The sequence below is a fragment of the Calliphora vicina genome, chromosome 1, assembly GCF_958450345.1.
Source record: "Calliphora vicina chromosome 1, idCalVici1.1, whole genome shotgun sequence".
Lineage (NCBI taxonomy): Eukaryota > Metazoa > Arthropoda > Insecta > Diptera > Calliphoridae > Calliphora > Calliphora vicina.
The window spans coordinates 110,315,783-110,339,804 of record NC_088780.1 but is presented as its reverse complement, the minus strand read 5'-3'; the positions used below and the strand labels follow the sequence as shown (position 1 = coordinate 110,339,804).

The window sequence follows — 24,022 nt, the reverse complement described above, 5'->3', positions numbered from 1 at the left end:
AAGTCATTAATATAGACAATATTGATATCTAATGATAGATATTTCAAAGGCCTTTGCAACGATCATAGTAAGTTGGACCTACAATGGGTCAAAATCGGAAAAAATTATTTTTCAAACCGAATTTTTTTTCACCAAAAAAAAAATTTAAAAAACAAAAAAAAATGTTTAAAATATCAAAAAAAAAAATTAAAATTTCAAAAATATTCTAAAAAATTTTCTTTCCAAAAAATGAAAAAAAACCTTGGAAAAGAATAAATAAATTTTGTTTACCTAAAAAAATTTTAAATTTGTATTTTGAAGTATAATTTGGTAAAGGGTATATATGATTCGGCACAGGCGAATATAGCTCTCTTACTTGTTTTTATATAAATTTCAACATTAAAACATGGATCGTCAGCGGTATGGCTATAGTCCCATTTCAACGGATATCCAGCTTTTAGTCTGACCCGTTTTTTGTGAACGTTTATATCACATTCAGAAACATACTAAAAGCATGGAACAGTGGCATGTCTGCACTCCCATTTCGACCAGATTTCAGCCTGACCGGCAGCCAGTTCATCTTTGTGAAAAGAGCTTTGGATGACTTTGAACGAAAGCAAATCAAAATCACAATTGAAATTAGTAACATCTTAAATGTTTTACGATGTACTTCTCTTTTTATTGCTTTCCAATTCGTTTTTAATGACAAAACACTTTTTTATCTATATTTTGCTAGATGTATCTATTGAACGCGGTTTTTACTGTTAATTACTTGTAAGTAATTTTGAGGGCTACATATCAGTCATTTATTCGTAGTTATTGAACATTATTATAGGTAAACAACAATATATTATTTTGCTTCGAAAATATAAAATTTTGTGCCAACAAAGCGTCATAAGCGGGAAGTTTTGCTTTACTTTTCTAATATGAAACAAGTAAGAAAGTATGGTCGGTCAAGCCCGACCATATAATACCCTACACCAAGTAAATGAGTAAAAATATTTTTCTTTTAAAATATCAATAATTTATATTCGTGAGTGATTTTCGGAAGTGGGCCTTATATGGGAACTATGACCAATTATGGACCGTTCACCATAAAATTAGGTCGTGTGATTTATGTCTATGTGAAAGTTATTTATGTTGAATTTTGTGTATATACCAACATTTTTAAGTGATTTAAGCACGTTAAAGTGATTTTCGGAAGCGGGTCTATATGGGAGCTATGACTAATTATGGACCGATCGTAACAAAATTTGGTGACATGAATTTTGTATATATAAAACTTATTTGGAGCGAAATTTGTGTAGATACATATATAAATTAAACATTTATGACCGATAAAGTCCAATTTCGAGAGGACATTTGTATGAGGGCTAGGTGAAATAATGGACCGGTTTTATATGTACCAAATTTTATCGAAATATCTTCAAAATTGCGACCTGTACTCTGCGCACAAGGTTTACATGGACAGGCAGCCAACCAGCCAGACGGACGGACATCGTTTAATCGACTCAGAAAGTGATTCTAAGTCGATCGGTATACTTTAAGGTGGGTGTTAGACCAATATTTTTGGGCGTTACACACATCTGCACAAACGCATAATACCCTCCCCACTATGGTGGTGTAGGGTATAAAAAGAAGACGCTAAAACAAACCGATTGCTCACCAAAGCTTATGGTGAATGTGTTACGCCGTTTTCAACGTGCCAGAGATGGTTTGTGCGGTTCAGAAGTGGTTATTTTGAACAGCCGAAAAAGTTTGAAGACCAATAATTGGAGGCATTATTCTATGAAGATTGTTGAAACTCAACAAGAGCTTTCAAAATCATTGGGAGCTGCTCAAGCAACAATTTCAAAATGTTTGTGAGCTACAGGAGTTATCCAAAAGCAGGGAAATTGGGTACCATACGAGAGACATTGAAAGACGATTTAAAAGAAAATCATCAACCAGCCGAATCGGCACCAAAGTCAAATATCCATAGCGCTATGCTAATTCTCTGTATTTGGTGCGATCCTATCCTATGAGCTGCTTAAAAATATTTAGATTGAAGTGGTTGGGAAGTTTTGCCTCACCCTCCTTATAGTCCAGACCTTGTCCCGTCGACTACTATTTGTTTCGATCGATGCAGAACGCTCTCTCTGGGATACTTTTCACTTTGAAACAGAGTATTGGCTTGAATCGATCTTGGCTTAAAAGCAGTTCTTTTGGCTCGGAAACCATATGTTGCCAGAAAGATGGGAAAACGTCATAGCTAATAATGGCCAATACTTTGAATAAATTTATAATGTACAAATGTTTCAAAATAAATGCTAAAATTCGAAACAATCCCACATTTTTAAGTCATACACCCAATATCTTATATATACCAGCAAAAAATTAATTTAAATTATCTGGGAAGTGAACAAAATTGTTTAGTTAAATTTGTTAAAAATAAAAGTTGTTTTTTAACTGATTATTTGTTTTGTTTGTTTATTAGTTTTTTAAGACTTTAGCTCATAAACAAGTACTTATGTATCAGATTATATGCCAGCCATTACTAAACCACTTATATGTAATGCAGGTGGTATGTAGTAGTCATTGAAAAGTAAGCTGTTCAGTAATTGCAAGTCATTACCAAGTTTTTTCTGGGAATAAACTCTGTGCTTTTTTTTATTGATTGCGTGAAAGTCTCTTTAAAAAACTGATTTTTACAATATTTTCAAATTAATATATTTATCTAACCAGAGCACCCTGACGGCAAAGTTTTGCAAAAACTTCAAAAAATATAATTGTTTAGCAAAATGACAATAGATGCCAATAAACTATGTTTTAAAGACTATAGAAAATGTGGTTAGTAAACTGACCACCCCACCGTAAAGAGTTAAACTAAGTAGGCTGTACCGATCTTTTTTCTCCTTTTTAATACATTTTAGTTTTCACACAACTGATATCATCTAAAAAATTTATTTTTTCATCCACCAAAACAGAAAGTAACACAAAATCTCAACAATTACGAATTGAGAAGATACTATAAATGAGCCAGGTGTTTTAAATAAAAAACAAGAGTAAAATTAAACAATTTATTGTACATATTACTAATAATTTAATTAATGACGATATTTTTTGATCCAATTAATTTGTAGGGTATAAAAGTGTCACATAAACCTCAATAGACACAAATTTATGAAGGCATTGGCGAGTATTTTGTTCTTAAATATTTGTTCATTCTTAAATTATTTTCATTTATTTTTTTCTATTTTCACAATGATAGATTGAAAAACACTATGAGCTCTATTCTATAGTTGTTTGTTTGCATTCATTTGAATTATTTCATGTTTTATCCGATTAAGTTGTATATTTATGCGTTTTTAAAATGTTCTTTTTGGTCTTTAACAAATTTCACGTTTATCTTTCCTTGTTCACACTTGTTTATAATTTTAATGACGAAAATCGCGTAATAAATGTGAAAGTTGGTCAATATATTTATGGTTGTTTTAAAATAGGAGATGTGGTCTGTCGGGTGTTTCGTTTATAAAAAAAATATGAAAATATGTTTTATTTATTTATATTTTATAGATTAAGAAATCATATTTTCTTTTTAATTGTTAATGGATTTTATAAATCATATTTTTTTTGAAACTGGAAAATTTATAAAGTATCGCCAATTAGTTTAACACCCTCACACAAATGTTCATTTTATTTGATTTTATTGAAAATTGTGCCAAATAGTTTTTGTAGATTTTATGAAAATAAAATAAATAAAACCCAAATGAAAACAAATAATAATTATAATAATAAAAAGACCGTAAACTGGACTATTAACAAAATAAACAAAACCGATAACAAAAATTAACCGATAAGTTTCGTTATATTTCGTATCAATATTTTGTTATGAAAATTATATAGATTTAGGTCAGTCTAACTTAAGTACCCAGTCAAGCAAACCAACCAGAACTTTCGAAATTAATTCCGAGTTAATAAAGAAAATGTTGTTTCTTACATTACAATAATGTAAATTTAAGTGTCATGTTATTTTTATGCACAATTTGTCAACTAGACACTAAACAAGATGATCGTGTTTTATTTCTCCATCTCCTGATCACTTCATTAAACTTTGCCCAATAACAACAGCAATAACCCTTCCCTCCCTGGCCTACACATATGTATGTATGGAAGTTTACCTTAGAAACCAGACCAACACTCTACTAAATTATAACAAAATGATATTTCAGTGTCATTGATTAAAAAAAAAAACAACAACACAACAAGAACAAGATATAGAACTAAAATACATGACATGAAATCCGTAGTTGTTGCGCGTTTCCGAAAATGTTAGTGAGTGCTAAAAGTTCTCGTAACACCAGGCAGACAGACATTCGCCTCTATTTGAAACGTTCCGATAACATAAAAACATAATTTAAATGTATTCAAATTTGTTTTAAATAATTTTCTTCACATCAAGAATATTTAATCGTACATATTTTACGATGTAAAAAAAAGCGAAAAGATATAAATGAATAAAATTTATGGCATTTTATAATTATGGGTGTCCCTCTCCCTTATAGTAAAACTTTGGAGACCAAAAAAAAAACAGAAAACAAAAGAATGTGTCTGCAAAATAGTAATAGAAATATATTTTACTAATAGATTTAAGCGATTTTCCATTTTCGTAAAAGAGACCACACGTACGTACGCGTACGAGACGAACTAAGGGAATTGAAATGAAATACAATAATAAAATACCTATATATTGATTAGAATATATTTATAGGGTTAGTTTATTGGTCTCTTTATGTTCCGTATTAATTTTGTAATAATTGCGATATTTTATATAGTTATTTATAGCATTATAAAATTTGTTAAGAGACGCCACAGCTACGGTTGCCAATTATTTGAGTTTAATTTGCATCGAATAAAAATTTATCATTTTTTTATTATTCGAGTGATCGATTAATTATTCGAAATTATAAAAAATATTAATCGAATAATTTACTATAATAATTTGGTTGTTAACAATGAAGAAAAATACAAAATTAATACAATCTACATGCTAATTATAAAACAAGTAGGAATGAATGTATAGTTGGATATACCCGACTATGCCCTACATCAGCTATTGTGATACTTATTTATAATGAATTTCATTTCCATTCATATATGTATATCTGGAATCTAAGCTAAACTTTTAACTGATCCTTATATAAATTGGTCAGGTAATATATTTGTATATGAAACATATACGTATATTATATTTAACAATATAATAATGAGATAATGACAACAGATTTGTGACAAATTCAAGCGTATTTCCCATAGAAAGTTAATATGGATTTCAAGGACGAAGTCTTTCTTGGGCCAAAACAGAAGTTTAATTTTCTTTATTTCTTAAAAATTTCTATTTATATAAAAAACAAGTAAGAGAGCTATATTCGGTTGTGCCGAATCTTATATACCATTCACCAAATTATGCTTCAAAATAAAAAATTTAAATATTTTTAGGTAAACAAAATTTATTTTTTTTCCAAAGTTGTATTTTCATTTTCTTGGAAAAAAAAAATTTCGAATTGTTTTTTTAAATTTTAAAATTTTATTTTTTTTTAATTTTAAATTTTTTTTTGTTTTTTTAATATTTAGCGAAAAAAAAACCTTTGGTGAAAAAAAAAATTCGGATTAAAAAATATTTTTTCCGATTTTGACCCATTGTAGGTCTATGGTCTATAACCGTCGTTGCAAAGGTCTTTGAAATGTCTATCATTAGATATCCATATTGTCTATATTAATGACTTAGTAATCCAGATATATGTAGATCAAAAATAGGTAAAACATCGAGGTTTTTTCCTTATATCTCAGACCGATTTTCACGATTTTAAATAGCAACCGTGCCGGAAGAATTCCGGAGATATTGATGTATGAATCGTGTATGTAAGTTATTTGGGGGCTTCGGAAAGTTGATTGCAACAGACAGACGGACAGACAAACAGACAGACGTACATGGTTTAATCGACTCCGCTACCTATAAGGATCCAAAATATATGTACTTTATAGGGTCGGAAAATTATATTGTGGAAATTACAAACGGAATGACAAACGTATATATTGATGGCTTAATATAGAAAGGTCGTATCTCGTTTATTTACAAAATCGGGTTTTTTAGATATTCAGGTAGACAAAACTCGAATAGACCTCCCTCAAAAAATTCAGTTTTCTATGTTGACGAATAACAGATTTACAGTAATTATAAAAAAGCGCTAACTCATTTAAAAAATCGCTTGAAAGAAAAACCCCTAACTCATTTAATGTTGAATGCATATTTTTTGGTTAATATTAAAACAAACAACATTTCTAAAAATATTTTTTGATATATTACAAATTTTTAGTTGTTTTTTTTCAATTTCACTTTCTGATATTATTGAGTTTTTTCCTTCTCCTGTAAAGTAACTAAAAGTTAAGATACAACCATTCTATATTAAGCCATCGATATACCCTATTTACGAAGGTGAAGGGTATAAAAATAATTTAACATTTTAGTTTGATAATTAATTTATTCGGGTAATCGATTATTCGACAATTATGGATCAAATATTTTTTTATTCTATATTTAAACATTTTGTTCATTCGAATAAAAATAATTTTTTTCCTCGACTATTCGAATAATTTTTATTCGAATGACAAACCTAGTCACACCTTATGATTTATTGTAAATATCGGGTTTTCAGTTGTAAAATGTTCCCGGCAGGCAATAGAATGAAAAAGTTAACAATATTGTAGAAATCGTTTCGATAAGAAAATGGTTCGCATTTGTATTTTTTATACACTGTTTTATCTCAAATATGATAACTGGCTGTCTTTTGACAAAAAGCTTGATAAATACAGGTTTTTATATGGTCTTGGAAAATCTTTTGGATTCATGTTGACTTGAAACCATTTGATTTCCTCCAAACTACTAGTAAACCCGGTTCGCTTCGCTGCACCAATCATAGTAAAACTATTTTAAAAAATAAGTTTTTTTACTATTACGATTTTTTGGTAGTTTTTAAAGATTTATAGAGATGCAATATATAATTCGCACCAATATCACCAATATCGTCTTTTTTTAATTTCTAAACAAATTACTTGAGAGTGTTAAGTTTTTCGTACTGCCAACGACAGAAAACATTAAAAATAATTACGAATGAAATTTGAAATTTTGTAACAAAAAAAAATGATTTGCAATCATTTTAAAATCCTACTTGCAATCTAGCGAACATTATTTACTTAACAAAATAAAGAAAAATCATTTTTTTGCAATGCACACTACTTTTTAATATGCTTCACTAATTATTACAGTTTGAGTTTAAAGAAAATTTTATTTTAAATAGATACTAAATAAGTAAGTAGTACGAGTACATTTGGATATATGTATCTACAGTAGATATTTTCCCCCTCTAGTGGTGGCACGTAAACAAATAAAAAAAAAATAATAATTTTCTGAATGAAATTCATACAGATAAAATAATATTTTTGCAAAATTTTGTATGCTGGTTGGTGTTTGTGTTGTTGTCGTGTTTGTTTTTGTTCAAAATTCATATTTAAGAGATTTTTTATTTTTATGAAATGTACAAATTTGCTAATTTACCATAAAACTTGGGATATTTATTAAAATCTTAAATGTTTGTTGATGATCCTCAGATCAGGAATGAACATTAATAACTATGCATATGTGTAAAGATGTGTTTTTCTATTCAATGTATTTCATATTGAAATTTTGAAAATATTTTCATGTTGTTTATTAGAGATTTTAGCATAGAGTTTGTTATTAAAATCTTTAAAAAAAAATTTTGATTAAATTTTGGCACTGCTCCAATAAAAACAAGTAAGAAAGTATGGTCGGTCAAGCCCGACCATATAATACCCTACACCAATTTTTCTTTTAAAATTTTAATAATTTTTATTTTTGAGTGATTTTCGGAAGTGGGCCTTATATGGGAGCTATGACCAATTATGGACCGATCACCATAAAATTAGGTCGTGTGATTTATGTCTATATTAAAGTTAACTATGTTGAATTTTGTGTGTATACCAACATTTTTAAGCGATTTATGCACGTTAAAGTGATTTTCGGAAGCGGGTCTATATGGGAGCTATGACTAATTATGGACCGATCGTAACAAAATTTGGTGACATGAATTTTGTATATATAAAACTTATTTGGAGCGAAATTTGTGTAGATACATAGATAAATTAAACATTTATGACCGATAAAGTCCAATTTCGAGGGGACATTTGTATGGGGGCTAGGTGAAATAATGGACCGATTTCAGCCAGTTTCAATAGGCTTGGTCCTTGTGCCGAAAAAGTAATATGTACCAAATTTGATCGAAATATCTTCAAAATTGCGACCTGTACTCTGCGCACAAGGTTTACATGGACAGCCAGCCAGCCAGCCAGCCAGCCAGCCAGCCAGCCAGCCAACCAGACGGACGGACGGACGGACGGACGGACATCGTTTAATCGACTCAGAAAGTGATTCTAAGTCGATCGGTATACTTTAAGGTGGGTGTTAGACTAATATTTTTGGGCGTTACAAAATCTGCACAAACGCATAATACCCTCCCCACTATGGTGGTGTAGGGTATAATAAAGGGCACAGAATCAACTAAAAACTAAACAAAATAAATGATACCAGCATATAAAAAACCAAGTGATCTGTAAAGATTTTTTTTGTTTTTTTTGTTTGGTTTTTGGAGGGAGAAAACGAATGAAGAAGAGTAGGCCGCCATAGTGTTTATTTAATTTTTACTTTAAATTACAACATGACGCATTGTAATGTAAAAAATAACGCCTCAAAAATCCATAGTACATACATATTTTCAAAGTGGACACTTTCAGGGAAAGAAAAATAAATATTAAGAGAAAATTTATTATTATTAAAATTATATTAAATAAGCTTTTTACTTAGCTTTAAGACTGCATACAAATTTATTTACATAACTTCGGGCGTAGATATGTTTATATGGGTGTTTTCCGACATAAGTTAATTTGGCAATTGTTAAAATGCATGGGATATTAATTAAAATCAAAAAATTACTTAATTTCCCCTCATTTGATTGGATTTTTTATAATTTTTTATCATCGATCTATTATCAATGTTTACCCGAATTATTTCTATTCAAAATTTAAGATTTAATAATTACAACAATGTCTGATTTCTATTGTATATAAATTTCAAAAATAATAAGTATGTATGGATGTGTGACTTTTCTCTTTCAAATTTTAAATCCCATATTTCCGTATACGCTTTTTTACATGATTTCCTTTCAATATTTATGTTTTCTGTAAAAAAAAATATATATATCTTTCATAAATACTTTAATCTCTTCATTAAAGGAATTGATCGTATTTTTGTATCTTAAAAAGCGACCATTTGTCTGATGTTCTTTATTAAAAATGATAAATGTTTAAGTTTTTATAACATTTTTCTTCTCAATTTTTTTTTTCTTAAATAAAATTCTGTAACATTAAATTTTAATCTCATAAGTCATGTTTTCTTTTTAATAGTCGTCTTCATTCATTTAATACCGACAACAATGTGTATGTTAAAAGGGGTTGGCTAAATACCAGAATCGTTAAACAAAGTGCACTTGTAAATGCACCATATGTTATATACGATGGTGTTTTGACAAATTCTTTTAAAATACATTGCTGGTGTTAGACAATATTTCTAAAACTAAGTGCTCTCGCCTTCTTATTGTCTAAATTTTATAGAAATGGAAGAGTATTTCAAATTTAAAGATATTTCTCGTAGGCTTATGTATGATTTTTAGAAACTGAGCTATTTGATCATTTGAGAGCCTTTTCACCGTCTATTCCAACGCTTCTCAAATGGGGTGGTTGTAAACATAATCTAAAATCAACATATTTTTATTTTAAGATTTATGATTGCAGTCCAAACATATTATGATCATTATAAGTATCATAAAATATCATATTATGATCAAATATAGTCGTAATATCATGGTCACACATGATAATAGTATGTTCTGAAGTAATCACATTATGATCCAAAGTAATCAAATATTAAATACTAAATCAAGCAGGTGTTTTTTTCTTATCCATGTTACTTATTACCTATTGTTCTTAGCAAAATGTGTCTCAAATTGTTTAGATAGCTCTTTCTTCAGTCTTTCGAAAAAAAAAATGTTAATCTTGTTTTTCCGAAATCAAAAACTTTTTTGACTGTTTTTTAAAATGGGTCTTTTTTCTTAAAATAAAGCTTAGATATTTTCCTTGAAGACCTATATATATCCCACTCGTATCCCACTAAGCGACCAAAACCATCTTAAAGCAAGAGACCTAAGCTTTCTTTATAACAAAAAAAATTAAAAAAGGGCCCATATTAAACAAGGAAGGAAGTATGGTCGGTCAAACCCGACCATTATTATATGGTCGGGTTTGACCGACTAAGTAAAAGAGCAAAAACATTTTTCATTTAAAATTTCAATAATTTATATTTTTGAGCGATTTTCGGAAGTGGGCCTTATATGGGGGCTATGACCAATTCACCATGGAATTAGGTCGTGTGATTTATGTCTCTATGAAAGTTAACTATGTTGAATTTTGTGTATATACCAAAATTTTTAAGCGATTTATGCACGTTAAAGTGATTTTCGGAAGCGGGTCTATATGGGAGCTATGACTAATTATGGACGGATGGTAACAAAATTTGGTGACATGAATTTTGTGTATATAAAACTTATTTGGAGCGGAATTTGTGGAGATAAATATATAAATTAAACATTTATGACCGATAAAGTCCAATTTCGGGAGGACATTCGTATGGGGGCTAGGTGAAATAATGTACCGATTTCAGCCAGTTTCAATAGGCTTGGTCCTTGAGCCGAAAAAATAATATGTACCAAATTTCATCGAAATATCTTCAAAATTGCGACCTGTACTCTGCGCACAAGGTTTACATGGACAGCCAGCCAGCCGACCAGACGGACGGACGGACATCGTTTAATCGACTCAGAAAGTGATTCTAAGTCGATCGGTATACTTTAAGGGTGGTGTTAGACTAATATTTTTGTGCGTTACAAACATCTGCACAAACGCATTATACCCTCCCCACTATGGTGGTGTAGGGTATAAAAAGGTCAAACAAGTTTTTGATTTTGCCAAAAAAAAATCAAAAATTGTATATCTTGAGTTACAAAACATTTATTTCGATATTTGTTCCACTCGCACCCCACTAAGCGACCAAATAGAACTTAAAAAAACAACTAAGCTTTCTTTTTAGCAAAAAAAAGTTCGAATTTGCAAAAAAAAGTCAATAATTGTATGTCTTGAATTACAAAATATTTATTTTGATAGATATCCCACTCACATCCCACAGCGACAAATTAGGTCTTAAAGGAAAAGACCTAACCCAGCAAAAAATGGTGCTTCCTCGGAAGCAGGTTTGTAAGGCAGAGAGCACTTGTATAGTGCTACCACTTCGCATGAAAGATTAAATGATTTTTATATGGGATTCCTCGCGTAGAGGCTCTGCATAAGGAATTCAAAATAAGCATATTTCAAGCTTTAAAATTAACCTGATTTCATCGAATTAAATATGTGCAAACAATTGTGCACATAGATTTTAGAGCTGCTGAGAAGCAATAAAATCTTACAGTTTTTTCTAAGTTCTTCACCACCTATAAGAATAGCTTAATATATGCCTTCCAAAATCATTTTTGTAAGGCAATAAATTTAGGATGCAATTAATGTAGCAGTAGAAGATGCAGTAATCATATTATTGCTTCCAAACCCGAAATATTTTTTGCTGGGAAGCTTTCTTTTGAACAAACAAGAATTTAAAAAAAGGGTCCATATTAGAAAAAAAAATCGATTTCGCAAAAAAAAATTAAAAAATTGTATGTCACAAAATGTTACAAAATATTTATTTTGATAGATATCCCACTCGCATCCCATTAAGCGAAAAAAGAGCCCATTTAAAAAAAAATAAAAAAAGTTTTTGATTTCGGACAAAAAAATATTAAAATTTTTTTATTTTTTTTTAAATATTTTTTTTTCGAAATATTTAAACTGTTTGGGACTCATTTTGCTAAGAACAATAGGCAATAACTTACATAGATAAGACAAAACACCTGCCAAAATGTAAAATTTTGACCCTCTAACTCAGAGAGTTCTCGACCGATCTTGTTGAAAAATTGTGTCTGAGTTACTATCCAATAGAACTAGCCTTGGGGCAAATTTCATACCGATCGGAAGACATCAATTTCAAAAGTTGGTTCACTTGATATGAAATGCCTTATATATACAAGTGGAGAAATAAAGCATCTTTGATAAACACCTCATGGATCATTTTACACTGAATTGAGCCTTTATAAATCTTACTATTTTTTCGAGTATATCTTGTGAGTGTATGCGTTCGTTGGGACACCTTTCATTCATCCAGATGTTTTTAAATAGAGCAAAAAGAATTCGACAACTTATGGATGGAAAGCAAGCAGATTTTCTAGCCTTAAAATTCCAAATTGTTATTTATTTTTCATGCAAACTGGGACATAAGATGTTGATCCGCAATTTGTTGTACGAAATTGTATGTGGCTTAAAGACTTAAATTTGATTATTTTACCTTTATGGACTTTATACTGGGGTTAAGAGATGAGTGCATTTCATGAGTTCTGCGGATCTTACACACAGTATTCGTTGTGGGAACCAGATTTGTAGCCAATCGAGTGATTGTAGACATAAACTGTTTCAGTTCTTGCAACTGAATGAAAGTCATCACATCTCAAACTGTTCGATCATTAATGATGAATCGATGATCAATTAACAACAAATTCGGTTTTGCTTGGTTTTATGTTTTATGACTTTAACCACGTTTTTATTATTCTATATACAATTTTAAGTTGTAAATGCAACAAATCATTTAAATTAATTTTATTTTTTTTTGCTAAACATTTTAATGTATGATCATTACAATAATAGCATTTCAATTAACCCATAAAATATTTTTAAATTGTCCTAAAAATCATTAAGAAATTGTACATTGATTTTTAATTGAAAGCAAATAAAATAGTTTATGTATACATTTGCAAAGTTTTACTAATATTGATATTAAAATTTTGAGTTTTTTTTATTATAATTTGACGTCATGTCGTCTGCGAATTCAAAAAGTACAACAAACTTAAAAATAACTAAACAATATTGTAAAATGTGGTATGCTTGTTTTGAAAATATAGCATACAATTAATTTAATTTGCTAATAAGTATAAATCTCCCCAACAAGAATCACCCCAAGCTATAGTGCAGACTAGCAGAGGGAAAGACGTGTGGACGGACCGATCTACAGACAAAAGAAAGAACAATTGCAACAATTTGTAAAATTTGTTGGCATCATGGTTGTGGTTCAATGAATTTTAATTGGATTTACATTTGGGAGGCATCTATACGTAAAAAACTAAGTACATGTAAACATACATAATTTGCATAGCAAGTGATTCTCAAATATTTTGAAATGTGTGTTTTAAATATAATAGAAATTTATAAAGTAGGCAATAATTAAACAGATCTTTTAGATGAACAGAAGTATACATTATTAGATTAGGATCGGAACAGACATATGTGGTCCCATGTATTATATTCAATAGTAATAAGACTCTTATATTTATTTGAGTTTATAAAATATTTGTACTGATCTCTTTACACGATCACTTCAGTTTAAGTACACCTGCCTTTGTCTGCCATCGCATGTACAAGTATTTAACACAAAAAAAAGTATTGTCTAATATTTGCCAACAATTATAAAACATAAATTTTGGCTTTAACTCGTCATTAGACTAAATTTTTCTTTTCTGTCGTTTGGCAAAAAAATTATAAAATTGTCATTATTTGAAGAAAACAAAATAAGAAGAAATTTTTTGACGTTGTACCGGGTATTGTTCGATGCACATAGACTTTTTCCTTAATTTTTCGTTGTTTTTTTTTTGTCATTTGAGAAATTTATTGTTTTGCAGATAAGTTTTGTGTGGATTAATGAAAATGCATTCGAGAATATGTATAAATTTATCTTAACAATTTGCTGTATGATGAAGGATAATTGCGTGTATTTTTGATGTTGGCAATGGTTCTGAATTTAACATAAATAAGATTTAAAATATAATTTGTTTGCATGTGTTTTTTATGTCTTAATTGCTTTATTTTTAGTTTTTATGTTGTTTCTTTTTTTAAAATGTTTAATCATTTCTAATTAGTGTTTTTTTTAAATTCTTTTATTACAGAATTCGTATACAGGTGCGTATATGTTTCATAGATATAATCTACATGATAATGATGCCAATGGATTGACAGGTATTTTTAATATATTTACGTTTGAAATTAAATTAATATTGATAAATGTCCAAGAACATACACTCTTGATTTCTTAGAGACACTATAGTGACAATTGACTTCACGCTAGATTACCTGGGATGTATGACCGAAAAATAAATTAATTTAAGTCAGCCAAGTAATTAGAAATTAGGGAAAATTACTGTTTAAAAGGGATACACTGACTTCATTAGTAGTCAATGCAGAACATATGAAATGATGTTTTAAAGCTGTGCAAACATATATGTATATAAAAAAGCCCTTCGCATAAATTTTCAGAAGAGACTTAATGGTTTTGTTTAATAAGTAAGCATACGTAGAGCAGAGCGACGAAGTTTCCAAGGGCTCACTTTTATCTTGATGTGCTCTAAAGATCAGTTTGTAGGATTTTTTCAGTTTGGTAGTATCAAATTTGAAAATTTCTTTAATATTTCTTTTAATATACCAAAAAAACATTAAAGTCGATTTTAAGTCCATAAAGTTGACTATTATTTTAAATTTCGTACCATAAACAAATTTCAAATATATGTAATTTAAAATGTTGTTTTATTATTTAAAAATAAGCTTTTTGTTTTAAACTTTTATGTGCACTTTTTTTAATTGAAAAATATTTTCATTTATTTAAATGTATGATTTGGAAAAAGTTTTGAAAGCTTTTTTAAAAAATGTCTTATGGTACGAAAAAGACAAAAGTTCTATTTTAAAATAAAGTCGACTTTAACAAAAAGTTACTTTAAAATTTTATTTATAGTTAGGCTGAATCATTCTGTGGAATGTTACTAACAGTGGGATTAAATTTAATATAATCTGATTTATAACATTTTTGCCCTAAAACTTTAAGTTTGACAGACTGTTCGCTCTTTTATTTTCTCGTTATGTTCTCTGACCTTGAAAGTTTTAAAAAAAAGGCGAATTAATTATAAGGTGGTGGCGATTCTACAACAAGTACAACATTTACAAAAACTATATGCAATTTTTACGTTTGTGTAGTATTCGTCGCAGTTGCGGATCCAGGTCGACCATTTGGAGGGAGAACAAATTAATGTTCTACATGTTCTATGTGTTCTATGTGTTCTACATTTTTATTTTCTGTCCTTTTTCTTTCTTTTGTATATGAAAACTTTTCCTATTTAACCCTCTCTGGATCCGCGCCAGATTCGCTGAAACAAACACTAGTGAATTTGACAGCTTTAACATCCAAACCACCATAACCAGATGATCGCTTGACAACATCTGTTAAATATATCGTCTTGGTTTTAAACCAACATTTTTACATACATATTTTTCTTTAAAATTTGTGTGAATTATTTTAAAGGAAAACTAGTGCCATTCGGTGACATTCGAAAAGAGGATTAGTTTAGTTCAGTCATGCCCAAGCCCTATACTCTTGGTACTCTTTTGTTTTTGTAATTGCTCTTAGCTATAGGCTGTGTGTTTTGTATACTCACTAGAGCACTCAGCACTAGCAATGCAAATTACACAAACAACTTTGTCTTATTATTATTTTTTTGTCGTTCTTCACTGAATACACGCATGTTGAAAGCAACAACACTTTCGTATGCTTTGCTGGTAAACATTGACGACTGCGATCATCCATGTAAATTTTGTTTTTGTTTATCGTATGATATTTTAAAAATGTGTGTGTTGAAAGGAGTTTTTTTTTCTTTTTTCTTTGTATGAATTGGTTTTAGCAACAACAAATATTGAATAAAAAGTAGCTTTCCTTTAAATGTATTTGTGTTTACTCTTCCATAAGGAACTTGTGGGCACCCCTGGTTTAGTTTATTGAATAAACTGAAAAACCCGAAATTCCGCAATAAAATTATTGTTAAGTATGGCTTAATATGTTTTTAATCTTCGCAGTCGTTTTAGAAATATAAATTTTTTTTGGCAAATCAAAAATAATTTTTTTGAAAAATTTCGAAATGTTTGGTTTTTAAAACGGCATTAAAAATTGGAAAATATATGTTGTACAACCTCCTCCATTTTCCACCGGGTGCCCCGCTTGACAGTTTTTTCAACTAGCACAGTGTTATCAATTAAATTTAATCCAATCTGGAGACAAATGACAGGCTTCATTCATACAAAGTGTTATATACATGTCAGTATATAAAACGAGTAAGGCGAACGAAAACTTAAAACACTGCAGCCCAATTATGAAAAAAAAATTCCCCGGGAGTTTTTCCCTTTTCGTTTTTTTAACATAGAAGTTGAATAGGAAAAATGAGAAAAGGGACAAAACTCCCGGGGAATTTTTTTCATTATTGGGCTGCATGTGTTTTAAATTTTCGTTCGCCTTACTTGTTCAATAAGTAGACTGTTAGAAACACAACTTTTTCACGTGTGGAACCACTAGTTTGTTGTGCGTCGGTTATAAATAAATGCGTCGGTTATAAATAAATAAATTTAAACGGATTTGATAGATTTTTAACAATAATAAGGATTTCCTTTTTTGTTTGAAGCGTAAGTCGGGATTTGTCGTAATACGATCAATTATTTACCAAACCTTATTTCTACTAGCATGAAATTGATTTGTGCTGAATATTGTAATGATATATGTATATGATGGCTAAAACTCTATTCTAGAAGGACATTTGGGACTAGGGGAAATCGTGGGCTAATTTTAGCTAATTTCAATAACCTTTATCTATAGACCGAAAAAACATAATTTTAAAATTATTGCAACAATTGGTCATTTTTAAGGGACAAATGCATTTCCAACAGGATACATACATATTCATACTTTAAAAATGTGTCAAAATTAACCTATCCTGGAATCTGAGGTATCATTTTATAGGCATGGATAAAAGTTCACTCTTAAAACTTCTTTTGCGAATGCTAATCTACTAATAAATAATATTTAAGTGTAAAACTGTCGATAAAAGCAAATTAGGTAGTACATTATCTCAAATATATGAACTTTATTTAAACTCTATAATCACAATATTATATCAATTTCTAAAGCAACAGTTTTCTTATATCGTTTTACAGATTCCTATGATTCGTCATCATCACCAAATGGTTCCAGTTTAGATTGTCTCAATTTGATTGTACAAAATATCAACATATGTACAACATCCTCGACGACACTACTAAGCGGCAACTGTAGCAGCACCCGTAACACCATTAGTACACAGAATCCTGCATTAAAACATCACCAAAGTGCAACGGCACATGGAATATCGGCAGTTGGAACGACAACATCGACATCAGGCACGAAAACACCAGCATCGTCGTCAGTATCGGTAACATCAGCATCACTCAGCACAACTCATTCATCATTGAATGCAACATTTAAGCAAAAATGTACAACATGAAAATACCGAATGTGTGTGTGGCAAATAAGCAGATATTTTGCTGAGGGGATTTACATATTGTAATTTTGTTTTATTTTAGTAAGCAAAAAATTAAATTAAACATACAGTTACTTTTACAATTGAGTAGATATCCTTAGTTGTTTATAATGTAAATTTAAAGCGTATATTCAATTGTGTTAGTGACTGTAGTTTCAATTAAACTGTAAGATAAATTATTGAGGGAGACAAACATTTAATTCTTATTAACCGGATACAAGTTATACCAAAGAATTACTTTTTAATTTTATTTTTTCTGTATTCATAAAAAAAATATTTAAATTATGTATGTACTTTAATTTAGAAACTTAATTAATCTAAGAAAACGAGTAGTAAATATAATTTTAATTACAATAATAAAATAATTTTAAAAAATTAAAAAATACTTTTCATGAAATTTAATTAATCTACTTCCAATTTACGAAATGAACCACTTAAACCGGTAAGTTCAGAAACCTCGGCACTGGCCATTATACCCGATCGTAACTTCTCATTACTACTGTAGTTGACATCATCAGCAAAGTAGTCCTTGTATTTGAGCATTACATTTTCCCAGTGTTTTAAAGCTTCCGGTTGATAACCGTTGTGACCGCCATATTCAACAATCATGGAATCTCGGGGTAAATGATCGTATAAATCCTCAGCTTTTTTATGGACTACAAACTAAATAAATGAACATAAATTTAAATATATATATGCAAGACGTTGACTTAAATTGTGATTGATATGGATATAATCGAATAACATCGGAACAAATATAAATAAATACAGAGCCCATATTAGATATATGGTTCCCGAACTTTACTTAGAAATGTGACAAATCAATTGAAAAAAAAACATGCGTAAAGTTAAGTTATTTAAACTTACAACAGCAAAATTCCTCTGTTCTAAATTTCATGTGACTTTACATAATTTTGTCTGAGCTCATATCAAAACCTGGTGACACCTATTGAATAACAGATTTGTTGTGACAACACAATTGCCAATCGAATGACTCGATTAACCGTAACGGTATTTACAGTTATTTCAAAAACTCTACTTTAAATGCAGTTAATAGCAATATTGAATTTAACCCCTTGTGGACCAAGGCTTTAAATCGTTGAAAATGTTTAATTTTTTATTAAATATTAAAAATAAGGACTTCAGGAAGTTATTTACAAAATTTTATCTTTGTGGTGAACCTGCAAGGAACCGAAAGGGTACCGTTAGGTCAGTATCAGTCAAAAGATAAAAAAACTCATCGATTTTTGTTTAAATTTTATTAATATATTGATTAGTTTTGTAACTTTTATAACATTTTCTATTACAAGTCGATTTTATGGTATTTTACGAAGCAGTATTTTTTACCATTACAACATAAATGAACATCACAATGAGAACATGAAATAATTCACCGTTATTCTGGGTAAGCGAGTTTGCCAATAGGCAAACAAAATATATTATTCCAAAAATGATAGTGTACTTCAAAGTACTTTTGGACAAAAAGGGTCAAAATATGTTTTGTTTTCATTTTGTAAGCTTTTGTTATGGTACTTATAAGTACCGTCGGTCGACAAAGGGTTAACCCTTAACAAGGTTTGTTACCGGTTCGAAACTGTAAAATGGTAACGCTAATTTTGATGGTAAACGTAACGATATTTTAGGGGTAATGGAATTTGTTTCGTCAGAGGTATTTTAATTATAACAGCAATTTCGGTGTGAATTAAATGATTAATAAAAGTTATAGAAATTTAGATGTAACGCTAATAGCAGATATTTTAGCGACAACGGTAGTCAAACTGGAATGGTATTGGGTGTATGACTTAAAAATGCGGGATTTTTTAAAATGTTTAGCTTTTATTTTGAAACATTTCTACAATATAAATTTATTCAAAGTATTGGCCATTGCTAGCTATGACATTTTCCCCATCTATCTGGCAACATATGGATTCCGAACTCATATTTTGACCTCAAGAACGAATCAGTGAAGAGTATCTCAAAGAGAGTGTTCTGCATCGATCGAAACAAATAGTAGACGGGCAAGGTGTGGACTATAACGTGGGTGAGGCAAAACCTCCCACTTCATTATAAATAGTTTTCGACATGTGGCATAATACGGTTTTATGTCTGGCCGCATATTCTAGATGTTTTTCGGTAAATGACCGCTTCAAACGAATCCGTTGCGTCCTGCAGCTCATGATAGATAGGATATTTGGCTTTGGTGTCGTTTCGGCTGGTTGACCGGGCTTCACGTACAATCTCTTACGCTTCGAGTTATCGTAATGGATCCATTTACCATCGCAAGTAATGATTCGATGCAAAAATTATTTTCTTTTATATCATTTCGGACATGCAAAATCGTCTTTCAAGGTTTCTCGGCTTCAATTCATATGATATCCAATTTCCCTGCTTTTGGATAAATCCGCAAACGTTTTGAAATCGCTGCTTGAGTAGCTCACAGTGATTTTGCAAGGTCTTGTTGAGTTTGTCAACAATCTTCATGGAGTAATGCCTCCAATTATTGGCCTTTAAACACATCTGAACCGATGGAACACATTCACCATAAGATTTGATGAGCAATGTGTTTCAGCAGCTCTTTTTTCAAATGAATGGAGCAAAACAAACAAAAATTCGACATTTTCGAAGCAAAAAAAACTTTGTTGTTTACACTACCAAAGGATACGCCATCTATTGTAAATCCCGCATTTTTAAGTCATAACCCCAATATTTTATGGCTATCGGTATTTTAGCGGTAACGATAACCAACATTGATAATAAACTTCGAAACATTCTCATACGTTTGGTAAATAATCTTGTCAATATTTTGAGAAATTTCGATAACTGTTTGTTTTTAGAATTTACAGACAGTATGGAAACGGTAATAAACTTGCGATCTCCCACATTCTCATATATTTGGAGTCCTAAGAACAGAAATATCTGAACCAACAAATATTCGATTTCCATTGTTTAATGCAAATTGATTAATTATGATCGTTTACACATTCTGTTGAAATTTTATATGTGTACCAAGTATCGTTACAATTTTATAGCAAAAACATTTTAGCTTAAATTCAAATAGTCCATATGTTCACATTAAATTGAAACATGCAAACATTCGCGAACAATTCTTCTCCTGTAGTTTGTTGTTATGCACTTAAGATATTTTCGGGTTTAGGGCTCGATTTGGTCAAGAATCAGCAAAACAACATAAGTTAATTTAACCTTTAACAACCTGCTGCTTTCGTTCTGGTGAAATTTTGCTAAATGCTGTGAATTAATGTCACTAAGTTTTGTATATGGGCTCAGATGAAAAAGTCAGAAAGAAATTATTATTTCCAACTGATATCTTACAAGAATATTAGATCCAATAAGTATATAAAATCTGACCAACCTTTACGGGCATTTTGGCGGGTAAGAACGAGGTTACAAAATTAAATATGGCCTGTCCCTCTTTGCGCATATTTATCAAATGTATTTCCGTAAATCGTACGGGCAAACAATGCTCCACCAATGTCCAGGTTTTCTTCAAGAAATATGGATCATATTGTAACATTTGTTCCATCGTAACATCTCTAGCATCTATGACATAAGCTACTCCAGCTACACTGGTGTTTGGATCTTCGTTGGCCAATATTTCGAGTAGCATAAAAAGTAATTTGAAAGCCTCTCTGGGATTACTTTTCTTCGGGTCATATTTACTGTACTGGGAGATTATTATGCGTGGTCCATTGGGGCTTAGAGGTTTTATCGGTATAGTATGGAGGCTTGAAATGGTAAGAGCATATTTTTAATGTTATCGTAAGATTTATTTTATGTTATGAAAGTATGAATTGTTTTTGGTAGCAAGCATTAATGAATTATGTTCAAAAATAACCATCCAAAATAGCAGATATCGAAAGTGAAAAAATTAAAATTCCGGCATTCTAACTTTTTTGTGTGCAATGGAGTATTTTGAAGCACATGTGGGTTTGTTGCTATCCAATAATGTATATTTTGAACAGAAGAGTTCAAAAACTTATATTTTATCTCGATCACTTGGTTTATTATTTCTTTATTGATATAACGGTATAAATATACAATTTCAAAACATCATAAATATGTTATTTTTAAATTAATTTTGTAATTTAATGTAATGTAAAATAACACAGTTAAGGTAGTTTAAATTGAGGATGCCCTCCAGCTAAAGCAAAATACTGTCATCAAAATTCCTCAAAGTAGGGCACCTCGGGTATGTTACATTTTTAAAACGATATTATTTCTTTGTTTGTATTCCGATTTCAAAAAAATAACACATATATAATCTTCTCATTGAGTACTAGCTATCAATTATCTCTTATAGCTTAGGAGATATTCGCATTTGAAAATTAAATTTTCAACATTTTTACCCAACCTACTCCAGTTTTTTGATAACAGCGGATCCAAATTTTCTCCAATTTTATTTTATTAGAGTAACAACACATGTGTGTGTCAAATAGAAAAAGAATTGTTTAAAAATAATGACTAAGTCCAAAGTTATATGCATTTGAATTTAAAAAAATTTAAAAAAGCGACATTTCGCTAATTTTTTGCGAAAAAAAAAGTTTTTTTCTTTTTAAGTTATTGCAAAAAATTTCTAAGAGGATGTATAAGGAATTTATACTTTTTGAAAAGCTAACTTTTCGTCAAATATTTTAAATGATAAAAAATTTAAAAAATGGACCAGGTCCATTCAAAAAACGTAAATTTTTTATGTAAAATTCAACTTTAGGGCAAAAATTCTCAAATCGCATATTCGATATCAAAATATAGTAACCGATTTAAGATTGCCCAATTTGTTTTTAATTATTTTGTAAAGGGTTTCGATAACCCCGATCATGGTTAAAATTCCCATTTTTGGGATTATTTTAAAATTTTTCATAATTTATCATAAATTTCAAAATTTGTTTTTATTTTTCCATTTTAAATAGATAATTCTGCACAACTGTGAAATTTCACTAAAAACGAGATGCTCGATGAGAAGATTCTATATGTGTAATTTTTTTCAAATCGAAAATCAAACGAAGAAATAGTATCGTTTTAAAAATGTAACAAACCCGAGGTGCAAGTCCAAGTTCAAAACTTAAACTCGACAACACTTCCTCTTTGTGAATGTGAAATTTCATTCAAATCGGACTTACCGTTTAGAAGTTACATATGTATTTCCCTCTATTTTTTCTATACCACTGTGCGTTGTTCAAGTTGCGACCACCGAATCAGAATTAGTTTAATCATTTTCAAACATTGCTCGTTTATACAAGAATTATTTTTGAGTTTCATTTGAGATTATGACATTTTGTAATCTGTGCAATTTTTTATCCAAAGACGCCCGCCACCAAAATTCAAATCATTTTCTCATAACACATCACATAACTTACCCCTGTCGATATAAATCCATTAGTGACTCATCGATAACACGATTTGATAAAACTTCTGGGAAGACATTTTTAAGAGAATAATAACCATCAATACGTTTTTTCGTGTCCTCCAGACTGTAACGGCAGCAGCGTAAGAACGACAAAAGTAATTCATCATTTGTACGCACTTTCAAATGCGGCGTTTTCTTAAGCCAGGCTTTTAAAGAGGGCAGCGAAGAATCGCGTATTTCCAAAGATTCATTGCAATTTTCTTTTGCAATAATTTCTAATTCCGGCGTTAGAACATACATTTGTAAATTAAAACTATATTTTATTTGCGTTACGTAGCCTCACACGGACCAAGTTAAACTGATTAAGTTGATTTGATGAGTATTCAAAAGTATGCAATTTTGTGTTTCCAGTTTTATATATTTGTATTTGCAACCCCAAACCCAAAAATGTAGTTAGATGATAATAGCAAATAAAAATATTTTACGATAGTTGGTCGTCGTTCGATATCTTATCAAATGTTTAAACGATATGTATGAATTTGATAAAAACACAAATGCAAAATCCAAAGGCATATCTGCAATATTGATGGAATAGTGGCGAATACCAACCACCAACCTGTTTGTGATATACATAAGTAAGGTGTTTTCCTAACATATGTTAAATAATTTATTTACAAATAGACAATACATTCGCTGGCGATAACAAAAACCTGAAGAAGCTTTGAGATATGGGTGGGGGTAATTTTTATAAGTTGAACTATCATTTAATTGATCGATAATTTGATTAGCGTGTGGTCTCGTCTCTGTTGTTTTTGTAATTTTTTATTTGTTTAATAAAAAAAAATTAACAATTTTATAATTACTATTTAATTTTGAACTTTATGAATCACAATTTATTACAGGGACATGTGAACTATGCAGAACTTTATTGTGGGAATTAACGTTAATTTTTGTTTAAACATTAATGAGTCATAATGCGGAATATAATAAGGGTCCT

The 24,022-nt window shown here is 30.0% G+C and overlaps 2 protein-coding genes across 2 annotated transcripts in view; one reads left to right on the top strand and one right to left on the bottom strand.

The window, feature by feature from the left end:
• The window catches only part of nau (nautilus), a 29,967-nt gene extending 12,070 nt beyond the window's left edge, over positions 1-17,897 (top strand). The window contains exons 4-5 of the mRNA XM_065505730.1: positions 14,223-14,292; positions 17,302-17,897. Coding sequence (XP_065361802.1) covers positions 14,223-14,292; positions 17,302-17,627 — 396 coding nt within the window. The 3' untranslated portion in view covers positions 17,628-17,897. The remainder of the gene's footprint in view (positions 1-14,222; positions 14,293-17,301) is intronic.
• LOC135955368 (alpha-tocopherol transfer protein-like) lies at positions 17,851-23,369 on the bottom strand. The gene is made up of 3 exons (XM_065505721.1): positions 23,036-23,369; positions 21,034-21,406; positions 17,851-18,326 (listed from the first exon to the last, which is right to left on the bottom strand). Exons 1-3 carry the CDS (start codon positions 23,323-23,325, stop codon positions 18,066-18,068), a joined length of 924 nt encoding a protein of 307 aa, XP_065361793.1. The 5' UTR covers positions 23,326-23,369; the 3' UTR covers positions 17,851-18,065.
• Positions 23,370-24,022: the final 653 nt, after the last annotated feature.